This window comes from Protopterus annectens, chromosome 10.part0 (genome assembly GCF_019279795.1).
Source record: "Protopterus annectens isolate FY-2018-M chromosome 10.part0, PAN1.0, whole genome shotgun sequence".
Lineage (NCBI taxonomy): Eukaryota > Metazoa > Chordata > Ceratodontiformes > Protopteridae > Protopterus > Protopterus annectens.
Genome location: NC_056744.1, coordinates 186,576,673 through 186,597,103, shown reverse-complemented (window position 1 = coordinate 186,597,103; position 20,431 = coordinate 186,576,673). Strand labels below are relative to the sequence as shown.

Below are 20,431 nucleotides of genomic sequence, written 5' to 3'. Positions count from 1 at the left end.
GTATGCAGACTCCGATTTCCATATCATTACAAAATACACCAGGGGGACATTTCGTGCTGAGGTGGGGGTGCCAATAGAGCTATGTAAAGTATACAGCTGATGGCAAATATCAGCACGTGTTGGGAAGGCGCCATCCCAGAGTATGAGGTCTGATCTGCAGAAATCTGCCAGATTTTGTGTTGTAGTTAGCAGAACCAAGGAATCTTTCCCATCCATATCTGACTGTCTGCGCAAGATAAAGCTGCCACTATGGAGTGGGTACTGGCTGACATCAATATCTGCAAGTGTTGCCGGAGGTGTGGACATAGACGCCTGTGCCCTCTGCCACACCCTGGTGATGCTACAACATAGGGTGGCATGGCGAGGCATCTCCTGTAGTACACTGTCATCCACTGTGCCAAGGACACTCTGCATTACCAGACTAGGCATGTCATTGCGGTTTACTGCCCTTTGCTGTAGTTCAGCTCGCAGCACAGCCACCTGGGCAGTGGTTGCATCAGGTCCATGGTGGTGTGGCAGTGATTTATGCAGTAAGTCCTCTCATCCTGGTGAACAGTGATAGCATGGCCCCTGCAGGCCTTTATTCTCTGCTCAACACATGCCCAGTACCGCTTGGAGAGGACTTCCTGCTCTAAGTGGTACAGATATCCCTCCACTACCAGAACTGATTTGCCTCGCTGGCTGGGCACTGTCCAATATCTGTTGCCAAGCTGACCTGGGCTATACTCGTAAACAGACTTCATCATGGCAACACTACTTCTGGTTGGCCTCTCAGCATCCATCACATCCAGTGTAGCAGGGAAGAGTATGTTGACACTAGTTTGGTATAGGCCACTATCAGACTATGGTTATACTGCAGTACACTGCCTCTGTTGTACCCTTCTGAATAGGAGCCATCTGCCACAATGGTCCTTTGTAGCAGTATACACACCACCCTGCTCTTACTACCTTTCCTTCTCGGGATTCTCTATGTCCCTTTGACTCAGCCATAGAATTCACAACTGACTGTAGTCCTGTAGGTGTGTATCCAGCTCACTTTTACACCACTGGCTCTGCATGTACTGCACATGTCCCCTTTAACTCCCAGCTATTGAAGCTGACAAACCAAGGTGTAATGCACAGCCTCAGTTTCAGAGACAGACATTATTAATGGATGTTCCCCTGTGTAGCTCCCTTTTCTGTCTACATGCCTCTGCATATGTGTGTACCCTGTCTGCAACAACCATAGGATCGATTAAGCTACCCCCACGTAACACACATGTTGCTTCAGAAGTATACGATCAGTTGTTGACAGTGAGGTGGGTTTATATTCCTATGTGTCTGATATGTGCTTTCCCTCCCCTACATGCCAGCGTTCCCTTCTACAGTGGTTGCTTCTGTACCATTACTCAGGTAGTCATTAATTGCCAGGGTTGTCCTGTTTACACCTGCCACAGGTGTATCGGCATGTCATGTATAAGGGGTAGTGCAGCAGTGATGACACTATTTTCTTCATGCGCTTGGTATTACGGGAATATGTCTTACTCAGGACTGCCTGTTGTTGTCTGTATGTATGTAGTTCTGTGTTTTGCTTCTGGCTTTTTTTTTACTTGTGGATTACTTGTGGATGACTGTTATAGTTATATAATTAAGTAGTGTACATAACATACATAAATAACTAATTCAATATAGATACATAGATGGATAGGTAATAATGAAGTTAGAAATAATGGTAGACAACTGAGTTTCAGACTTCATACCCTTCAGAAAAGTGATGCTAATGTGAAACCTGTTATTCTATCAACTTTCTAGGTTTGTAACAGCAGATTTTGCACTTTGCCCCTCTTTTTGGGCCTTACTCCCGCTTTTATTTATGGCTTTGTCCAGCTGTCTTGTTCTACAAGATGGAAAGGTATGCACTAGGAAGGCTCTAACAGGACAATTATTTCCATTCCATTGTGACTGTGCTTGTACCACTGACAGTGCTCATGTATTGGTGTATCTAGCAGCTACAGCTGCAGCTTCTTTGGCTGTTCGCAGCTTGCAACTTCCCACTGTATGCTTCTCCTGCAAGGGCTGTGTGTGGGGATTTCTGTGTGTGTGCTAGCAGGTATGTTTTTTTTTTTAATTTTGTTTAGTTGGACCTGTTTAGCTTACTTGTACTGTCGATCGCATATCTAGTGACGCTGTTTCCACTGTCAAGAAACAGCCTGCTTAGTTCCGTTAGGGATCATCTCTATGTGACGGTTTTACCGTCTGTGTGCAATCCCACCGCTTATCTCCCTTTCGGCCGCACCGCTCTACAGTCTAGTGGTACTGTGGCCTTCCACTTTTGATGTTGCATTCACAGACAATTGTCTCGCAATCTACATGCCAGAACCCGCCTTTGCCTGAAGCCCAAGTGAGACAGATGCAGGCCATCTCTAGCAAAGCATCATGGTCTGTCGATCATATCTTCCCAGGCTGTCAGGCACTGGATTCTCCCTGGAGTGACACCAGAAACTAAGCCAAATGTTAAAGTCAATCATTTTCTATTTGTATTGAGGCATCATTCTGGGTGACAGTAGTAAGCTGCTTAAGGCTAGGGACATACCTGCCTAGGATACATATTCAGCGAGCTCATTCATGTCTCTCTTCATATAGTCCTGGGAGGTACGTCTCAAGTTGTTTATGCCAACATGGACCATGACATAGACATAATAGTACCTGTTGTTGAGAGACTTGAGTGTGTGTGTGTGATATGGCGGATTCTGGCACCTGACAAACAACTGTGACTTTCTCCTTATCCAGCCTGGTGAGAGGCACATCTGTGCGTCTCACAATGGAGTCTCCTATGACTATGCTGGGTTTATGGTTAGGCCTTAGTGGTTGCGAGCCACTGGTGTGTGGACTATGCATGGTATGTGGTGTGGAGGGTTGTGGAGTTCTCATGTGTTTTTGCCTCTGAGGTCTTCTTTGTTTAGGTTTGTTTTTGTTGAGAACCTCTGTATATGTGGGTGTGTATTGTGTAGTTGTGGGTGGTGTTTGAGGTGTAGTGCTGTCTTGTGAGGGACAGAGCATAGAGTCTACCTTTTTTATGTAATTGCATCTCTCACAAATTGTGCTCCTAGGTGGTAGTAGTAGATGGTTATCCATGTACATTAGACAGTTGCTACACTGTATCAGGATGCCCATATCAACCAGACTGGTGGGAGAAACCATAGGAAATTGTCCATCCATATTTGTCAGAATCTGGGGGGGGGGGGGAGGACAGGGAGAGCTAAGGGATAGGCGTAAAGCCCAAGTGCTTAAACCAAAACTAAGAGGCTTAGAATAACACAATTTCAACAGGCTAAAACAAGCAGTAATAAATGGAGCAGAGAAGATACAAATGAGTACTTTAGAGAACAAATAGCAGGAAAAACCAAGATGAAGTAATATAGTAGGAGGAGGAAACACAAATACTGTAAAATCAGCTGAATAAAGTTTTTTTAATAAAGTTTAAAGGGAGAAAGGAGATAAGTCAAGGTTAAGAAACTAAGGAGGTTAGCCTTCCCAAATGTTCTCTCTGTATTAGGTAGAATGAGCTAATGACACTGGACTGGGAGGAGTGTCCCAGATCAAATTTACAGTAGTAGCGGGCAACTGCAAAGCTACCAAGTATAAGAACAAAACACCAATACTGAGGGAGGGTGGGAAACTATGCTACAGCTGCTAGCCACACTTAAGGAAGTGTTTTGAACTATTTTATGAATCTGTGGTTAAGCTTTATCTGGAGGACAATGTACAGTTTTAGAGGTGCTACAGGGAAATTAACAGCAAATTATCAAATCCAATCAATTACAGGCAGGGGCATAGTACAATCTGTCTGTTTGCCAGCTATTAACATTTATTACCAAAATGGCTTTTTATTTTTTACTTAAAAGTAGTTAAATCTTTGCTGCTCCAAATGTTTTTGGCAAAGAGTTCCAAAGTTCCAGTGTCTTCTCAAACAACTACGTCTATGACACAGACCTGTTTTATTTCTTTATCATTATCTATTTAAAAATCTTGTTATTTTAGGTTTATATTTCAACTCAAAGCATTCAAACTGGAACCCATGCATAAAGGAGCTATACATATTAACATGGTCACCCTGAATTCTTTTGTAGCTCAAACTGAAGAGACCAAGCATCAAATATTTGATGAGAATTTAACTTTGCATGCTTTTACCTATTTTAATATCATTTATATATGTTAACTACAACAAAGCATTACCAATTAAAACATCTGATAAGTAAATAAAGAGTAAGGTCCTAGAAATGAGCCTTGTGCTATCGCCTAGTTCACAAAATGCTATCAATTATGTTGTCTTCATACCTCAAGCACACCATGCCCTATCAATGAACCCATGTATTATCATAGCAAAGTATCTGTTAGAGATTACAAGACTGCAAATATTAATAAAAACCATGAGGTTCACAGCTTCAAAAGAACTAGAAAAATCAAAATACATTACATCAACCTGAAAACCCTTGCTATAAACACTAGCAATGTAAGTACAGAAGAACTGGTTTCCAGTAGCTGTGGGGTTGTCAGATCAATGTACATGTCATTGAATGACAAATGTTTAAGACATATAATTCCTCCAGCAGTAGTTATTTCATTGTGATTTCACCGATACTCAGCAGAAAGCATATGGGTCTTTAAGTCCTAACATTAGTTTTATGTTGTCTCTCAGACTCAACTAGAAGATTAAATGTTTTAAAAGACTTAAAATAAGGTTTTCAAATTGCACTGTTTCATCTTGTACATCTAGTCCTTGCTAGATATACCATAAAACATTGGCTCCTGTGATTTAAATAATGTGCCTACCTATAGCGATAATCAGGAAAGACTTTCCTGATGATCGCTATAGGAAGGCACATTATTTAAATCACAGGAGCCAGTCATCTTAAAAATGTTTTATAATAAAAGTAATATTTAGATGAATCAATAATACAGCTTTTCAAACATTTGCATAGTGTGACACAGTAGAAACTTAGTTCTTTGTTATGAAGGGTAATGTATTAGGCATAGTAAAGACAAAAGTCACAAACATTATTAAAAGGAAGGAATGATTATTGTATTAAAATTGGCCAGTAAATAGGTAATTATACTTGCTGGAAACTATAAAAGTTAAACTATAAGGTGGAGGTGAAAGAGAAGAAGTCATAGCCTGCATTTCCAGTTGGAATAGCTTTAATATTGTTATGAGAAAATATGCTTTCACTGACAGGGTTGTGGGAAGGAAAAAATGCTATCAATGGGTGCTGCAAAGCAAACAATCTGAGGCAGATGATAGGGTTTGGGACAGTTAGGCAGAATGAGTGGGAAGAAGGGGTCCTTCCAAATTCCAATAATCTCAAAGTACTGGAACAGTTACCTCAGCACAGTATCTCTTGCACATATATAAATGCATACAGCCACAGAAAATCTAGTTTGCCTGCATATTTTACTATCAGTTTTCATATGGAAAACATGTTTCCCTACATCTGAAAAATACATTCTTCACTCAGAAAGACCACGTTCTCAAACTAGGATATGCTGAAACAAGATTCAGTGAATCTCAATGAGCTACCAGCCTATCATCCATCTCAAAGCACAGCTTCCAAGGCTATATGCAGAACTCTGGACATGGCTTTACCTGCATCCTAGTAGCTAGAACAGTTTCTTCTTTCCTCAAGACCAATTCATCATGCCATATAAGCCAACATTTCAGTTACCCTCATCACATTCCATTTGCACAGTGCTACATGACTGACTGACTTCACCAGTGATGATCACTTCTAAAGCTTTTCTTCTTCCTCAGTTTTTGTATAATGCATTATTCTCAGCAGTTTAATTTCTAGCCGTCAGGTCCCTACTCCATAGTGAATAATGTTCCTTTTTTTTTTTTTGCATTAAATCCTAGGTGCTATTTGCCCAACTTGCTACATTTTTCTTGACTTATTTAGCTAGCCAGTCCTTCCTCCAAATCACCAGTGTACCAGCTCTGGTGATGTAAGAAAGGCAGAACAATCCTGATATCTTGGCCTCCTTGCTAAATCATGTAAATACCCAAACATGAACTAGCCCTCACACATAGATGCGTGTCACTCCACTCCATGCATCTTACAGAAGGCAATCCCTCTTATCAATACAGTGTTTTTTTATATAATAACCACTCACTATCCACATTAAGGGCCTTTATTCTGTCACCATGCCATCCTACCCCCCATCGGTTTCATGTCTAGCGCTCACTACGTAACCCTATTTATATTCTTTAGTTAGCCTGTAGTATATAGAAGCCACGTTGATGCAGCGGTAGCATTGTCGCCTCACAGCAAGAGATTCTCCCGTTCGATTCTTGGATGGAGCGCCTTCTGTGTGGAATCTGCATATCCTCCCCACGGTTGAGTGGCGTTCGAAAGACATGCGTGAATGGGCATGCCTTCGTTGAAGGTTTGGCATCGGGCTGGCACCTCAATACCATAAAAATCGACTGCCAATCATTAGCAGACTGGAGTTCCGCTGTGGCAACCCCTAACTGGGAAAAGCCGAAAGAAAAACAAAGTCAGCCTGTAGTATGACACAAATGAAGTGCAGGGGTCGGATGGCATGGTGACAGAATAAAGGCCCTTAATGTGGATAGTGAGTGGTTATTATATAAAAAAACACTATATTGATAAGAGGGATTGCCTTATTATTCTGACAATATGCTGCAATCTCCATGCCCATATCCACTTGTTAAAACATAATACTTTTCAGCAGGACTACAGAACACTGAGTAACTTTTGTCATTTTTAGAAATACATTTGAATATTTTATAAAGCTGTATTAACCATCTACAGTTAAATATATCACAGTAAAAAATGTTTCTTAGCAAAAATTGTATCTCAAAAGGAGCAGTTTATTTTTTCTATATTTGTATTGCCTGCATGTTCCAATCTTATTTACATGTTGAATTTCAAGATTCATGAGTGAATTCGGTTTTCAAAGTAACACTGTTCAGATATTTGTGAACAGGTAATCAGTCTGCAATCTAAACATATTTATATATGCATACTGTACATTAATTCCTATTTTCATGCATTAAAAGCTATCTGAAATTGTTTTGCACACCTTAAATTCATAATGAAAATGAAAAGAAAGACAACTTCAGAATGATTAAGGAATGTTATTTCATGGGGAGAGGAGAGCCCTGCAGCATACATGTCAAGAGAGAGGTACAAAGACAGTTAAGGCAGAAAAAAATTGAGCAATGACTGGAATGGGGAGGTAGAACATCAACAGTACAGTGGACTCACATGACCACAACACTTTCTCAAGCAGTATGTCTTTGTGTTCATATACCCTCCCCCCAAATCCTACACAAAGACCTTGTTTCCATTTCTGCCACTCCAGTACATTTGTGAGAAAGAGTGAAAGACACGCTTACTTTGGATATGTTCTCATCTGAGAAGTTGCCATATCAGTAGCCCTCAACCATAATGCTGCCTTTGTTCATACTTTCCCACCTTGTTCACGCCACATCCTATTAATATCTGAAATGAATTCTCAACTGTGTTTGCATCACTCTGTTAGTAAGCAGGAGACCTTACATTAGTTCTTCACAGCACCACATTTTTTGCCCATGGATCAGTTCTGCATCCCTTCATTTATTGCACCTTTACAAAATTACTACCAATTTAAATACCCATAAGATGAAGTTTGAATGCACCATTTAGCATGTCTTGTAGCTGTGGGGAGATGATACCTTGTGAAGTCCTCTGCAGTCCATCAGTGCAGTAAGTTGGTGAAGGCTGGTCTCAGACTGGTTCAGTAGCTGCTGGATTCCAAGAAGTTCCTTCTACAAGGCAAAGAGTAAATTAGATACAACATAAATTAAGCATGGTTATGCCTTCTCCTCAAAGCTTTATCAAAGTTACAAATCATAATACTCAGACTGCATATTAGAAAAACAAATAAATACAAGATATATAAAATGATGTCAACTGACACTCCATATCAAGTACACTCAGAAATCATAATTCTAGGGGTAAAATAGCAAGTAATGCAATATCCAGACATTTACAATTTTATGAAATAATAAATTTGAATTATGCAATTTGATAAATGTTTGTGGAAGGCCGTACCCCCCCCACCAATCCCCTGCTACTTCAATATTTTCACTCAGAGGTTACATTATGCAATGGATGAACACAATAAGACAGTTCATGTAATCTTATCATTGCACTCATCTCTAACGTGCTGAGATCTCAGAGTGAGAATATCAAAGTAGTTGTCCACATACTGGGAGTGTAGAGAGTACTTTCTCATTTGGTACATGGGATCACGGTGTCACATCAACAGTGACCATCACTTAAGAGCCACATGTTCAGACCAATGGGTGACTAGCCCTGATGTGATTCTTCTGTACCATGCACACCCACACACACATCTGTGGCCAGTTTAAAGTATCCAATTCACCTACTGCAAATCTTTGGAATGTGGGAGGAAACTGGAGCATCTAGAGAAAACCCATGCAAACACAGGGAGGATATGCAGACTCTGCAGACAAGGCACACCAGCAGAGAATTGCTCCTTGGAAATCTCTGCTGAATTATGATGCATGTATCGCATCTATATTGTTTCACTCTCAGAATTATACTTTCTGAGTAACTTCGGCTTCCTGTATTGGTAGCACTCATACAAAATAGGTGTGCCACTCCACTCCATACACCTTAGAGAAGGCAATTATCTCCTATCAATATATTGTTTTTTATATGACCACCACTTCACTGTCCACATTATGGACTTTTATTCCATCACCGTGCCATCCTATCCCCCCAATCAGTTTGTTGTGTAGCACTCACTATATAACCCTATTTATACTCTTTAGTAAGCCTGCAGTATGAAACAAATATATACAGGCCTGCTGCACTGCTACAGGGGTTTCCTCTGCATCACTTAATTAGAAATTACAATGGTGCACACCCTGTAGTACATTGATGCTGCACCTGTTATCACAATCATCATCATCAATCCCCATTTTTCCTATTTTCTGCATGGGATTGGGGAGTTGTGTCAATTGCCACGATCTGTCTCAATACAATGCCACTCTCCTACCTTCTTTGATAAGTTATGTCTGACTTCCTCCCATAATACAGCCATCTCTTTGCTGGATGCCCTATTTTCTCTTGCATTCTTCCTGTCTATCCCAAATCATCTTCACCAGACTGTCTTCTGTTTTTCTGCGCATGTGCTGAACCACTGTAACCTGTTCTGTTTGACCTTCTCTGCAATTGGAGCTACTTTGGCTTATGCTCTATCATCTTCATTTCTTCATCTGTCCTGTAGTGTGCATCCTACCACCCATCTCAGACACTTATCTGCATCACCTGGGCAGTAAAGGCTCTGCCTTTATTGCTCAGGTTTCTGTACCATACATTAGTGCTGGTCACATCACGGTTTTGTCCACCTTACTTTTCAACTTCTTTGGCATTATATCCCTCACCACAATTCCCATCTAATTTCTAGTTTGTCCTTCTACTGTGTAGTAGACTCTGGACCCCAAGTCAAGTCGCTTTACTGCACTGCCCTTACAGCTTGTTTCCAAGATACATAGGATGTCCAGCCTCCTCCTTACCATCAAGTCATGCACTTCCAAGCTGCATCCTGTTAGACATTGAGTGTAGTGATTCTTAGTCCATATTTGGCAGGATGATTAGTTTTACATCCAGCTTTTGCTCAGAGCTATCCCAGTTAATGCAAGCTGGGCAACCGGACACCAGTTGGCCAGTAGTTTATTAACCCAGGACTGCTAGACTTTATGGTGGGCAATCAGTGGCCAACAGGGGCACATCCATCCCTCCCAATGTTAGCATGGGTCCCTGGTGTAGACTGGGTCCTCAATCCATTTATCACCAACAAATACCAATGTCTATTTGGCAACATTAATTACCATGACCGAATCACCTAGAGCCAATTTTTACACTGCCAAGTGGCTGGCCCTGACATGGCACTCAGTCTGTGATCAGTGTTCTCCTGTCTTGAGAATACTGCACGCAAGAGTTGGTGCTCAAAGTGGTTCATTTCTACAACACATTCCCCTATAGGGCACCATCTAGAGTCTGTGCTACTGCCAACAGCTCCATTTTTGGGTGAGTTTGAAGTGAAAACACTTGGTATGTTGGTGGGAGAACCCCATTATGTTACTGCACATCCTTAAGGTAATTTGAGTAACCTAGCATTAAGATTGCTAAGCATATTTTCTGTTTTCTTGTAGCTGTGGCTAGGTGATACCTTGACAATCCCTCTGCAGTCCAACAGTGAGTTGGTGAAGGCTGGTATCAAACAGAAGCATATTTGGCTGTACCAGCAACCTGTGCAGGCACCACAAACCAGCACCCCTCCCCCTCAGCTCTTCAAGTGAACAGCAAGAAAAAAAAAATACTTCACTGTATTAAGTAAATCTCTACAGTCTACATTTTAGTAATCGGCTTATTACAGTTGGAACCATGCCCTCTTACCAGCTCTTCAAAAAAAAAAAAAAAAAAACTGCTGTTACTTCTACTAGTATAAAAACCAGGTGGCCAGATGCATGATATGCCCACCTCCCCCTTCCTGCACCAGCCATTCAGGTCCTGTTTGTGTGCCCTGCCCCCATCCTCCTCCACACATACAACTATACCTGTAAAAATGCTGTTAAACTGTAGTACACTGCTTGCAAATGTAGCAAACAGTTTTTGCCTGCACGGAGCTCTACAGTGCTCATATCTTTTATTAACTAAAACACTTTTTCAATTAAACAGTACTAAACTACTTGCTACTAATGTAGCAAACAGTTGCTACAGTTTAGACATACATGGAGCACTGCAGTGCTCAGGTTTCACCACAAATGCAATATTGGCTTTTAAAAGCCAGTGCTGCACTAAAATGAGATGGATCATAATGAAGGATGGGTGATTGTGCCCCCCAACCCTTTGCACCCAGGGCAATTGTCCCTCTCGCTGCACCCTAGCATCACTTCTGGTCTCAAACCACAGGGATAATTAGACACAAATATCAATCTTACTACTAGTGCTCACTTGAAAGGGGATCACTGGTAGCCAGAAAGGCTGGGATGTGTGAGAAAAAAATAAAGCTTGTGGTATATATATCCGCAGGTAGGCTTCTTACCGTACATTGTAGTAGCAAAAATCAGGGACATTTGTCTACCACAGTTATACATTATTTTGGACATTATCTGGATGGGTCCACTTAAGGCGAACTGTAATGCCAATTTTGAAAAGGAGGAGCTGGAATGGTAAATTTGCCTTAATGCCTACAACCCGCCTGGACTCATTTCTGCTTGTTCCAATTAAATGCATTCTTCAGCTTAGGAAACGGCACCACAAAATTATTTTATTAAAGGTTTTGACATGCCGGGTTTGCTCCTTTCTTCACTTTTCTTGTACTTTTTTTGATGCCTAGACATTGATTTCTGCTCGTTTCTGTTCTGCTACAACTTATACATATGCACAGTCATTTGCATTTTTTTCCACACATTTTATTGATTTTTATGGTTACTCTGATGAAGCATAATTGCTTTTTTGCTTTTTAATACATGATTACAATTTTTATTTTCATTATATTTTTATCTGTGATATTTCTTTATTTCATATCTTCTTCTAGGTTACTATAGTAGGCACTGTTTTCGTGATTCATGTGCCTGTTGCCACACACGCATGCACGCAGATGAACACGCATGCACACATGTGTGCTCACACGCTTCAGCTCTTTATTTTTTTGTTGTTTCTTTACAGTTGTCCAGTTTATCACTCCTTTTGGAAGGATCTTGTTGTCACCTTGGTGATAACTAGCCATTAGCGAAGGCAGTTTTGTGACACCTTGTTCCTGTCTGGAGACAGACTCGGAGTTAATTACTTGTTCTACACTTCAGCTTATTTGTACTCCTTCTGTTTCCTATTTAAGTTTGGATTGTAAAAAATGTCTTGTGTTACATCATGCTAGCTTTTAGTTGCAGGCTAGGCTCATTAATATATATATGAGGTTGTCAATCATAATTTACAATCCTTTGTGCTTTCTATGTGTATATTAGTTTTCCATGGGTTAAAGCTGTTATTGAAAAATGGATCTGATAAAGTCTAGTTGATGGACAAAAGTACTTATCATGAATAAATGCTGACTTATTCCAGTGACTATGTCTGTTGGGAGTTTGTTTCTTTAGTACCTTGATAAATTGCTCCAGATCAAGTGTAGGGAAGTTATATAACAATATATTTTTTCTTGCAAGGGATAACTCTACAGCATAAATTGTATTAGAAAAGCCCTGGGGTATTATAATGTTAACTTGAAAAATGGAAGTTAATATGCAAATTCTAATTCAACAAGTACATCCATCAGAAAGTTTAACAAGAAAAACTAGAACATAAATAATAAAAAAGCTCTGAGGTTTCTGAAACGGGGAACTAAAAATGGAAGTCCTGGGGTCTGAAGCAATATTTTACATACTGAAGTATACCACAACATCTTTTGTGTAGTTTGTCAGCTCTCAGCAGGGTGCAAAATGAGGCTCAAACTTCACAGATAAAAGTGAAAATATTCAGCTAAGTTTCTGATGCTCCAGACTGAAGTTGGGTAATTTACCAGCAATACCCCTAACAACCAAATGTAGCAGTTCAGGTTCTTTAGCCTCAGCCAGTACCTTATCTGAGGGGAGAGCACAGTTTGTAGTTTGGAGTACAGTTTTGGGGGTGTAATAGTACTGGGGTTGATATCCCCATGAGACCCCACATCACTTCTTATGAGATGAAATGTCTTGTTCTGTTAGGGATGTTAACGTTCGCTCTTGGGGACGGGCTAATCACCACATTTTTGACCTACTGAAGTATAAGTACAGGAAGGGTGAAGAAGCTGGTTCCATCAAAACACCGGGGGGGGGGGGGTTGGTCAGGGCCAGCACTGGTAAGTTGGAAGTGCCAGCTTAACAGAGGTGGGGAATAGTAAGGGACATAGTAGTTGTAAGGTGATGGGTTAATACAGAATGGGGGCACAAAGAGAGAAGCAGTAAAAGTTAGTTTAGTCTGAACAGCACAAACTCCCATATGGATTTTGTATAATATGATTTAAGGGAAGTATTATGATTGGTTGAACAGGAAATTAAGAGCCTGAGTTAAGAAATAAGGGTGGAGCTGCCCAAAAGATAGATGGAAACAGACAGGCCTAGCAGATGGGAGAGAGAAGGGAGAAACTATTACTGAAAAGCGCCAGATCTGATGGAGATAAGAGTGTAGAGAGTGAGCAGAGATGGGTGCCAGACTGTGGTAAAATGAGATAAAGAGACAGGAGGGTCCATAAACAGAGAAATGAATGTGTTTGGAAGGCTGGAAAACAAGGAGCAAGTAGGAATAGACAGGGTAGGGATAAGGCTTCAACTACTATTTGAAGAAATCAGGTTCAGTCTTACTGTGTTCGAAAACTGAAATACTGGCCTTGGAAATTTAGTGTGGGGGGAAAATGTGGTCTCAATCAAGTTTATGGAACTTTACTGAGTTTTTGGCATAATGTAAATAACTTGTTTGATCTAGAAGCTGCAAATTGTGGGATATCTTTTTTAAGGAACCAAATACAGATTTTTCATAATTCTGCAGTGAAATGTTCCATGGGTGTATACTAAACATATCTTTTAACAATGGAGCGGTCTGTAATGGACCATAAACTGTGAAACACTGGCAATGTCTTGCAAAAGCACATTTTAAGAAATGCCTTGAAATCTTCACTGAAGATACATGAAATGTAGTGCATTAGTAAAATGACCTTATAAAAAAAAAAACTGGAACCTGTCACTTTGTTAATGAAAACACAAAGGGCCTGTTTTTTTCATCAAACAATAAAAATGCATATAGGAAGGAACATCCTTGTAGAGTGCTTGTCTTTCTTTTTAATCAGGCACCAATAAAAGAAGATAACATTTTAAAAAAAGTCAGAGAAAGTTGTGATATAAGCAGATCTTTTTTTTTTTTTTTACAAGGTCACCTAATGGTTCACCAGGTCACATTTTGACAAGATTCAAAGAACCACTCCTGGTGTAGCAAAATACTTCACTGTTGCCCATGTCAATTATGGATTTTGTGGACTCCAGTTATTAACAGTTGTATACTGAATCCAAGGTTGGGCAAGTCAAAGAACAGTTAGCAAAGGTCAATTCAACTTGTACCAAACCTTTTATTCTAACATAGTGAGAAGTCAAACTTAGAACTCAGGGTGTAGAGGTAAGACCTCCATGATGTGGGGTACAGGGGCACAGCCTTCCATAAAAATATTTAAACTTTTTTTATATATATATTTCAGTGCACGGTGTGCTGCATGAAAATAGGTATTGGCAATATGCGTAATGGAAAATTCATTCATCCGTCAAGTTTCTCTTTTTTGGTTTTGCATAGAGTTAAAAAAAAAATGCAGACTTTTAAAAGAAATCACATTTTACAAATGCTATAGTTGTTTTAGCCATATTGTATGATCGAGCAAGAAATTCTGAGCATATCTAAACAATCCTGTCTTGGTTTGTGATTTGTTGTGGAGTTGACTGGTAAGTTTTATTTTTTTTTACTGTTAAAAGGAGGTGCGACTGCAAGCTATAGTGATTGGCTGGTAGAACTTGTATGGTCAGGACAACTTTATTGTATTTTATTATTTAGTTGGATATTGCTGGTATAATTTTTGTCATAGAAGTTGATTTAAGTTCCTTTGAATTTTTTGCTACTGACTTTGTGTAATTTTTTCCTTTGCAATATTTTATTCATTTAAAGCTGAATATGGATTTCTTAAATGAGTATGTAATTAACGATTTGCTAATGCACAAGTATACTGTACAGTGTAATAAATGCCATGCATATTTAAAGGTAACAGCTGATAACACGGGTGATCTTTGTTCCTCGTGTCAAAAATTGCATGATTTGGTACCACTGTTAGAAGTAAATCTCGACTTAATGATGATGATTGCACATGTGCAATTGGCATGGCTTGGAGAAATGCTGTATCATATATTAATGACTGGACTGATTAAATAATATTAGGCATACAACAAATAGAACAGATTTAGGAAAAGATGCATCTATTTTCTGCAAAGAACATTCAAAGCTTATGAAACATGATGATGCCCCTGAGAACTATGGAATTGTGGATGCAAGTACTCAGCAATCTGAGGATCCAATTTGTTTAGAAGGAAACAAAAAAAGAAAGAAAGGAAGAAGTTCTCAACAAATAAGGAAGAAAAAGAAACTGACTAATGACTGTAAAAGAAAGAGAATACGTAGTAAAAAGGATTCTGCTTTATGTAACACACTGGTGACAGGGAATGAATATCTGTATCAGAAAACCCTTGGTCTACAGAAAAAGGCATCACCTTTCCAATGGAAAAGGTAGAAAAAAAGAGGCAAGGGGCAGGTGAAAAGAAGAAATCAAAACTGAAAGTGGAAAGATTGAAGGGCATTACTGTAAGAAAAAAGAAGAGAAAGAGAGATGTTAACTACATGGCTCAAGCTGTGGATTTACAATGCCAGCGGGATGAGAATTTAATATGCAATGAAAACGGGAATTAATAAGACTAATAGTGATGAAGAGCTATCCTTCGTAACAATTGATAGAGCAGAAATGACTGTATTAGAAACTGAAGATTCTTCAGAGATGGTCAGCAAAGATATGCTTGTATTTGGAGATTCAGTTATTAGAGGAACCGATACTTATATTTGCAGAGATGATAATGAAGATCGAGTAGTGTTATGCTTGCCAGGAGCAAAAATAGAAAATGTGAAACAAGCCTTGGAATGCCTTAATGTAAGGAAGTATGGATCTGTTTTTATTCATGTTGGTACAAATGATGTCACCAACAAAGATTCTCTGATTGTTATTTGGGAACTGTATTAGCTTGCACTGGTGTTAGGACATATTTTTCATGAATCACCTATAGAAAGGATAGTCAGGTCACTGTGAATGAAAAGATTTTTTTTGGATAAACACCTAAATGGAAAAATGTCCTGTTTAAAAAATGGAAATGTGTAGAGCATCCAAGCCTTCTTTTGGGCACACGTGTTCAGACAGGATGGTGTGCATTTGTCTAGATCAGGGAAGAGAATTTTTGCAGCAGATATTTTTGCAATATTTGACAAACACTAGCCAGGATTTTTGCCAGGTCAAAAATGTAACAGTTCACAGATAGCAACATTTGATGCATCTCTGATGGTTGTTAATGCTAGGAGCATTAATAATAAAGTTGTTTTATTAGAAAATTTGCTATGTTCCCACAGGATTTATGTTGTTATTGTTTGTGAAGCCAGGTTAAAGAACAATGACTGGAAACCAGCTCTGACAGGGTATAAATGTTTTTACTGCTAACAGACATTCTAACAAAAAATCAGGTGGAGATGTTATGATAGAAATTAAAGATAGCTTATGAGACCTGTGATTATTACATGTTCAGTGATAATACCAATACTATAGACTGTGTAATTGTGCCAATAAAGACAATTCTGGAACATATAATAATTGTTGGAGTGTATAGACCACCAAAGTCAAGTGCAAATGACCTAAAGGAATTCATACATTTCTTACATGAAACACAGGAAAGAAGGATATTAGCTGGGGACTTAAATTTACCAGAAACAGACTAGAATAATATTGATTCAACAACATTAGTAAAGAAATTATTCACAGAGTATATTCAGGAACAACAAATGCTTCAGAATGTAAAAAAAAACTAGCAGGGGATGAAATATACTAGATATTGTTTGTATTCCCAAAGAAATTACTGTAACTTCAAAAGTCAAGTTTTACCACTATTGATGTGCAGTGATCAGGGGGTTATTAAGGTTAATTTGTTGCTAGATAATTCTGCCAAACTGAAATCTAAGCCAATGTACAGAAGGTTAATTAGAGATTATAGGGAAGCAAAACAGTTACTATATAAAACTAACTAGAGTGAGGTGTTCAGTGGAAAAACTGCAGATGGAATGTGGAAAGTTTTGAAAGAGAAATTGAGTGCAAAAAGTCAAAAGAATGTTTATCAGGATCTAGGCACACAACATTGGGGGGTATATTTCCATAAGAACAAGATACCTGATTAAGGTGAAAGACAAAAAGTATAAGAAATAGAAGAGAGGTCGAACTACAACTTTGAAAACGGAAATAAACAAGCTGGACAAACAGATTAAGTATAGTGTTAGACAAGATCAAGAAAAATTTGAAGAAAATTTATATAAAGATATTGATCATAATAAACCTTTTTATAGATACATAAGATGTGGAAGGAGTAAAGATACAAAAATTGATAAACCGTGTGCAGATTCTAAAATTTATTCTCAGACACAACAGATTATAGATATATTTACAAAATCTTATGCAAAACAGTTTGGCTCCACAAAAGTGGTGGTAAGTTGTCCTAGTGACATCCAGGTAACCCCAGATACTGGAATCAAATTAGATTATATTGAAAAAGAACTGTGCAAACTGGATCCAAGCAAAGCACAGGGAGGAGATGGAATAAGTAACAATGACCTGAGAACACTTCAGCAAGAACTTACACTACCATTATATCTATTATTCACTAGGTCATATAAATATTGGGAGACTCCCCAAGATTGGAGACATGCACTTATTAAACCTGTCTAAGGGAAAGGGGGGTAGGAAATAGACCCTTAAGTCTACTTTCATGTTGTGGAAAAATAATGGAGAAGGTAATACCGGATAAGTTATTGTCAGAACTGGATGGGTTGAGTCTTGAAACCATATATCAGCATGCATAAGTTGAAAATAGATCTATTACCACCTGTAACATGATGTTCTATAACAATATAACAACAACTATGAATGAAAAATTGTGCTGATGTGATTTATACAGATTTAACCAGCATTTATCAGTGTCATACACAAAACACTGATCAATAAATTAGTACAACTAGGTATTGATGTACTGTTGATAGAATGGATAGCTGCATGGTTTACAAATTGGACATGGCAAGTATCACACACTAACTGGACAGACAAAATCATTGGTTACAGTCAAGGTGTCTCATAGGGCTCTGTCCTAGGCCCTTACTTGTTTAGATTGTATCTTTCAGACCTTACTTTGTCATCTGAGGTATTCTACAGTCTATATGCTGAAGACCTGAAATTGGGTAAACTGATTACAAATGTTACAGATAAGGCATGTCTGCAAAATAATTTGACTAAATTGACCATTTGGGCACAGGAGAATACTATGTTGATAAATACATCAAAAACTAAGCATATGAGATTTGGGAGACAAACTGAAAGGTGAATATTTAATACAGCACACAGTGATTGAAACTGTAGACTCATTTAAGGACCTGGGTATATGGGTAAATTCAGCTATGAGTTTTTCTAATCATATCAACCAATTGGCTAATGATAGTTATAGAACTATAGGTTGTATACAAAGATTTATAAAGTCTAGGAAATCAGACATAATGAAGTCATTGTTTGTTAGTTACATTAGACCCAAACTTGAGTATGAAGAAATAATATGGAAACCCTATAAGAAATCAAGCATGAGTAAACTGGAAAGAATACAGCAAAAATATACCAAAGGCATCCATGGATGTGAAAATCTAAGTTATTATGAAAGACTAAAATATCTGAATGTGTACAGTGTCTCTTACAGATATTTAAGAGGAGATCTTATTCAGGTATATAGGGCACTTAGAGACAACTACCTCTGGGAATGTTTGGGGTTATCAAAAAGTACTAGAGAATCATCTGATAACCTGTGTAGAAGATTCTATAGGAATGAGAAGTGTACTAATTGGTTCTCTGACATTGTAGCTGATGCTTGGAACAGACTACCAAATTACATTAAAGCAAGTACTAGTTTAGATATTTTTAAGAACAGCCTGAACACTTATTATGGAAACAAGTGTTTTGGTATATTGACAAGATAGAAGGGCATTAATGCCCGTGCTTGAAACATTTGTATGTATGTATGTAAGCATAAAAAAATCTCTCACACAATGTAGCCAGCTAGACATATGAATAATTCACCATCTGAACTGAAAATACATTCCCTCATGTGAGGAATATTTCTACTTAACAGTCATATTCACAAATATCAATGTCAGTTTACACAATTCAACAAACAGTGCAAAGTGAGAGGTTTGTAAAGGGAAGATAAAAGAGAAAACCATAATATCTGGAGTTTTCTCACCAAGCATTAAAGTATAGCAGCTGCATGAGAGAGAGTGACAGAGGAAGAGTGACAGAGGAAGAGGAGGGGAGGTTGAATGCAGGAAACAGATTGTTTAGGAAATGGCTGTTCCTTTTTTCTTATCACCATAACAGACAAAAAGTTGGTTTGTTTTTCTTAAATTTTTAGTTTTGTCCAGACATGAGTTATAGGTGTATGCTTAGGCAGTGAGGAATTATTTCTGGGTCTATATTAGATAAACGAAAGTTTATCTTACCGAACGCTGACATGAGCAAAAATCCCGGAACCCGAAACCGCAATTGTGAGATTGCGGTACAGTGAAGATGGGAATATTTGCCCTTTCCTCACTGTAGTATGATCTCGGAGTTGGAATATATATTTAGCGAGGGGTGTGTGTGTGTGTGTGTGGGGGGGCACAGCCCCCCACAATTGCAGTTTTGAGTTCCGGGATATTCGACCATGCCAGCGTTCGGCAAGATAAACTTTCGTTTATCTAATATAGACCCTTATTTCTCCCTTATTTTGAGGATTAGGATGGGTGGCAGGAAGTTGGACAGTTTGATTAAGGGCAAATTTGGACACTAACTTTGGCATAAATGAAAGTTTGGTTCTCAGTCTCGACCAAACTTCATGAAAAAACAAGAAAGCTTGTACACACAAGGACATGTAACTCAGAAACCTGCGAGCAGACATTAAGGATACCAATAAGGCAGTCTTCCAAGTTAAGAATTTAAGAGAACAGCTGGCTGCTGATTCAAGGGGAGTGTGAGTTCACTTTTCTAAAGTATTTAAATCCCACAGGGAAGCCAACTTTTTCTTTGGTGGTGTATATGAAGTTCTCCTTTGAGAAACTACCTGACATGAAAAAAAGAAAATAAAGAAGGATCTAGTGACAAACAGACTGAAATAGCTGAAAGATGTACCTTTATGGAAGCATACAGTATAAGCAGCTCACACATATATGAATGTGGAACCACAGGACTCCCTGCTTGAGATGGGCCCTGTTCTTTGTTGTGGCACCAAACAGAACACGTTTTCCACCTTAGCTAAATATGATTTCAGTAGCAGATATTCTTACCTCCTTAAATATCTGTAACATGTCCCCAGAAGAAAGGTGCTTAAAGGGATCAAAAACTATGATCCAAACTGTACAATTTAGGGTCTGAAGATTTGGATGAAACAATGATCCTTTGTACCATGAAAGCAAATCCATCCTGTGAGGAAGTTTCTTGTGATTGCCCTTGGCCAGTTGCATTATAAAGGAAAACCAGT

General features: G+C 38.7%; 1 protein-coding gene across 1 annotated transcript in view; it reads right to left on the bottom strand.

The window, feature by feature from the left end:
* The window catches only part of TTYH2 (tweety family member 2), a 2,201,930-nt gene that overhangs the window by 167,353 nt on the left and 2,014,146 nt on the right, over positions 1-20,431 (bottom strand). The window contains exon 10 of the mRNA XM_044085133.1: positions 7,715-7,807. Within this exon, the coding sequence (XP_043941068.1) occupies positions 7,715-7,807 (93 nt within the window). The remainder of the gene's footprint in view (positions 1-7,714; positions 7,808-20,431) is intronic.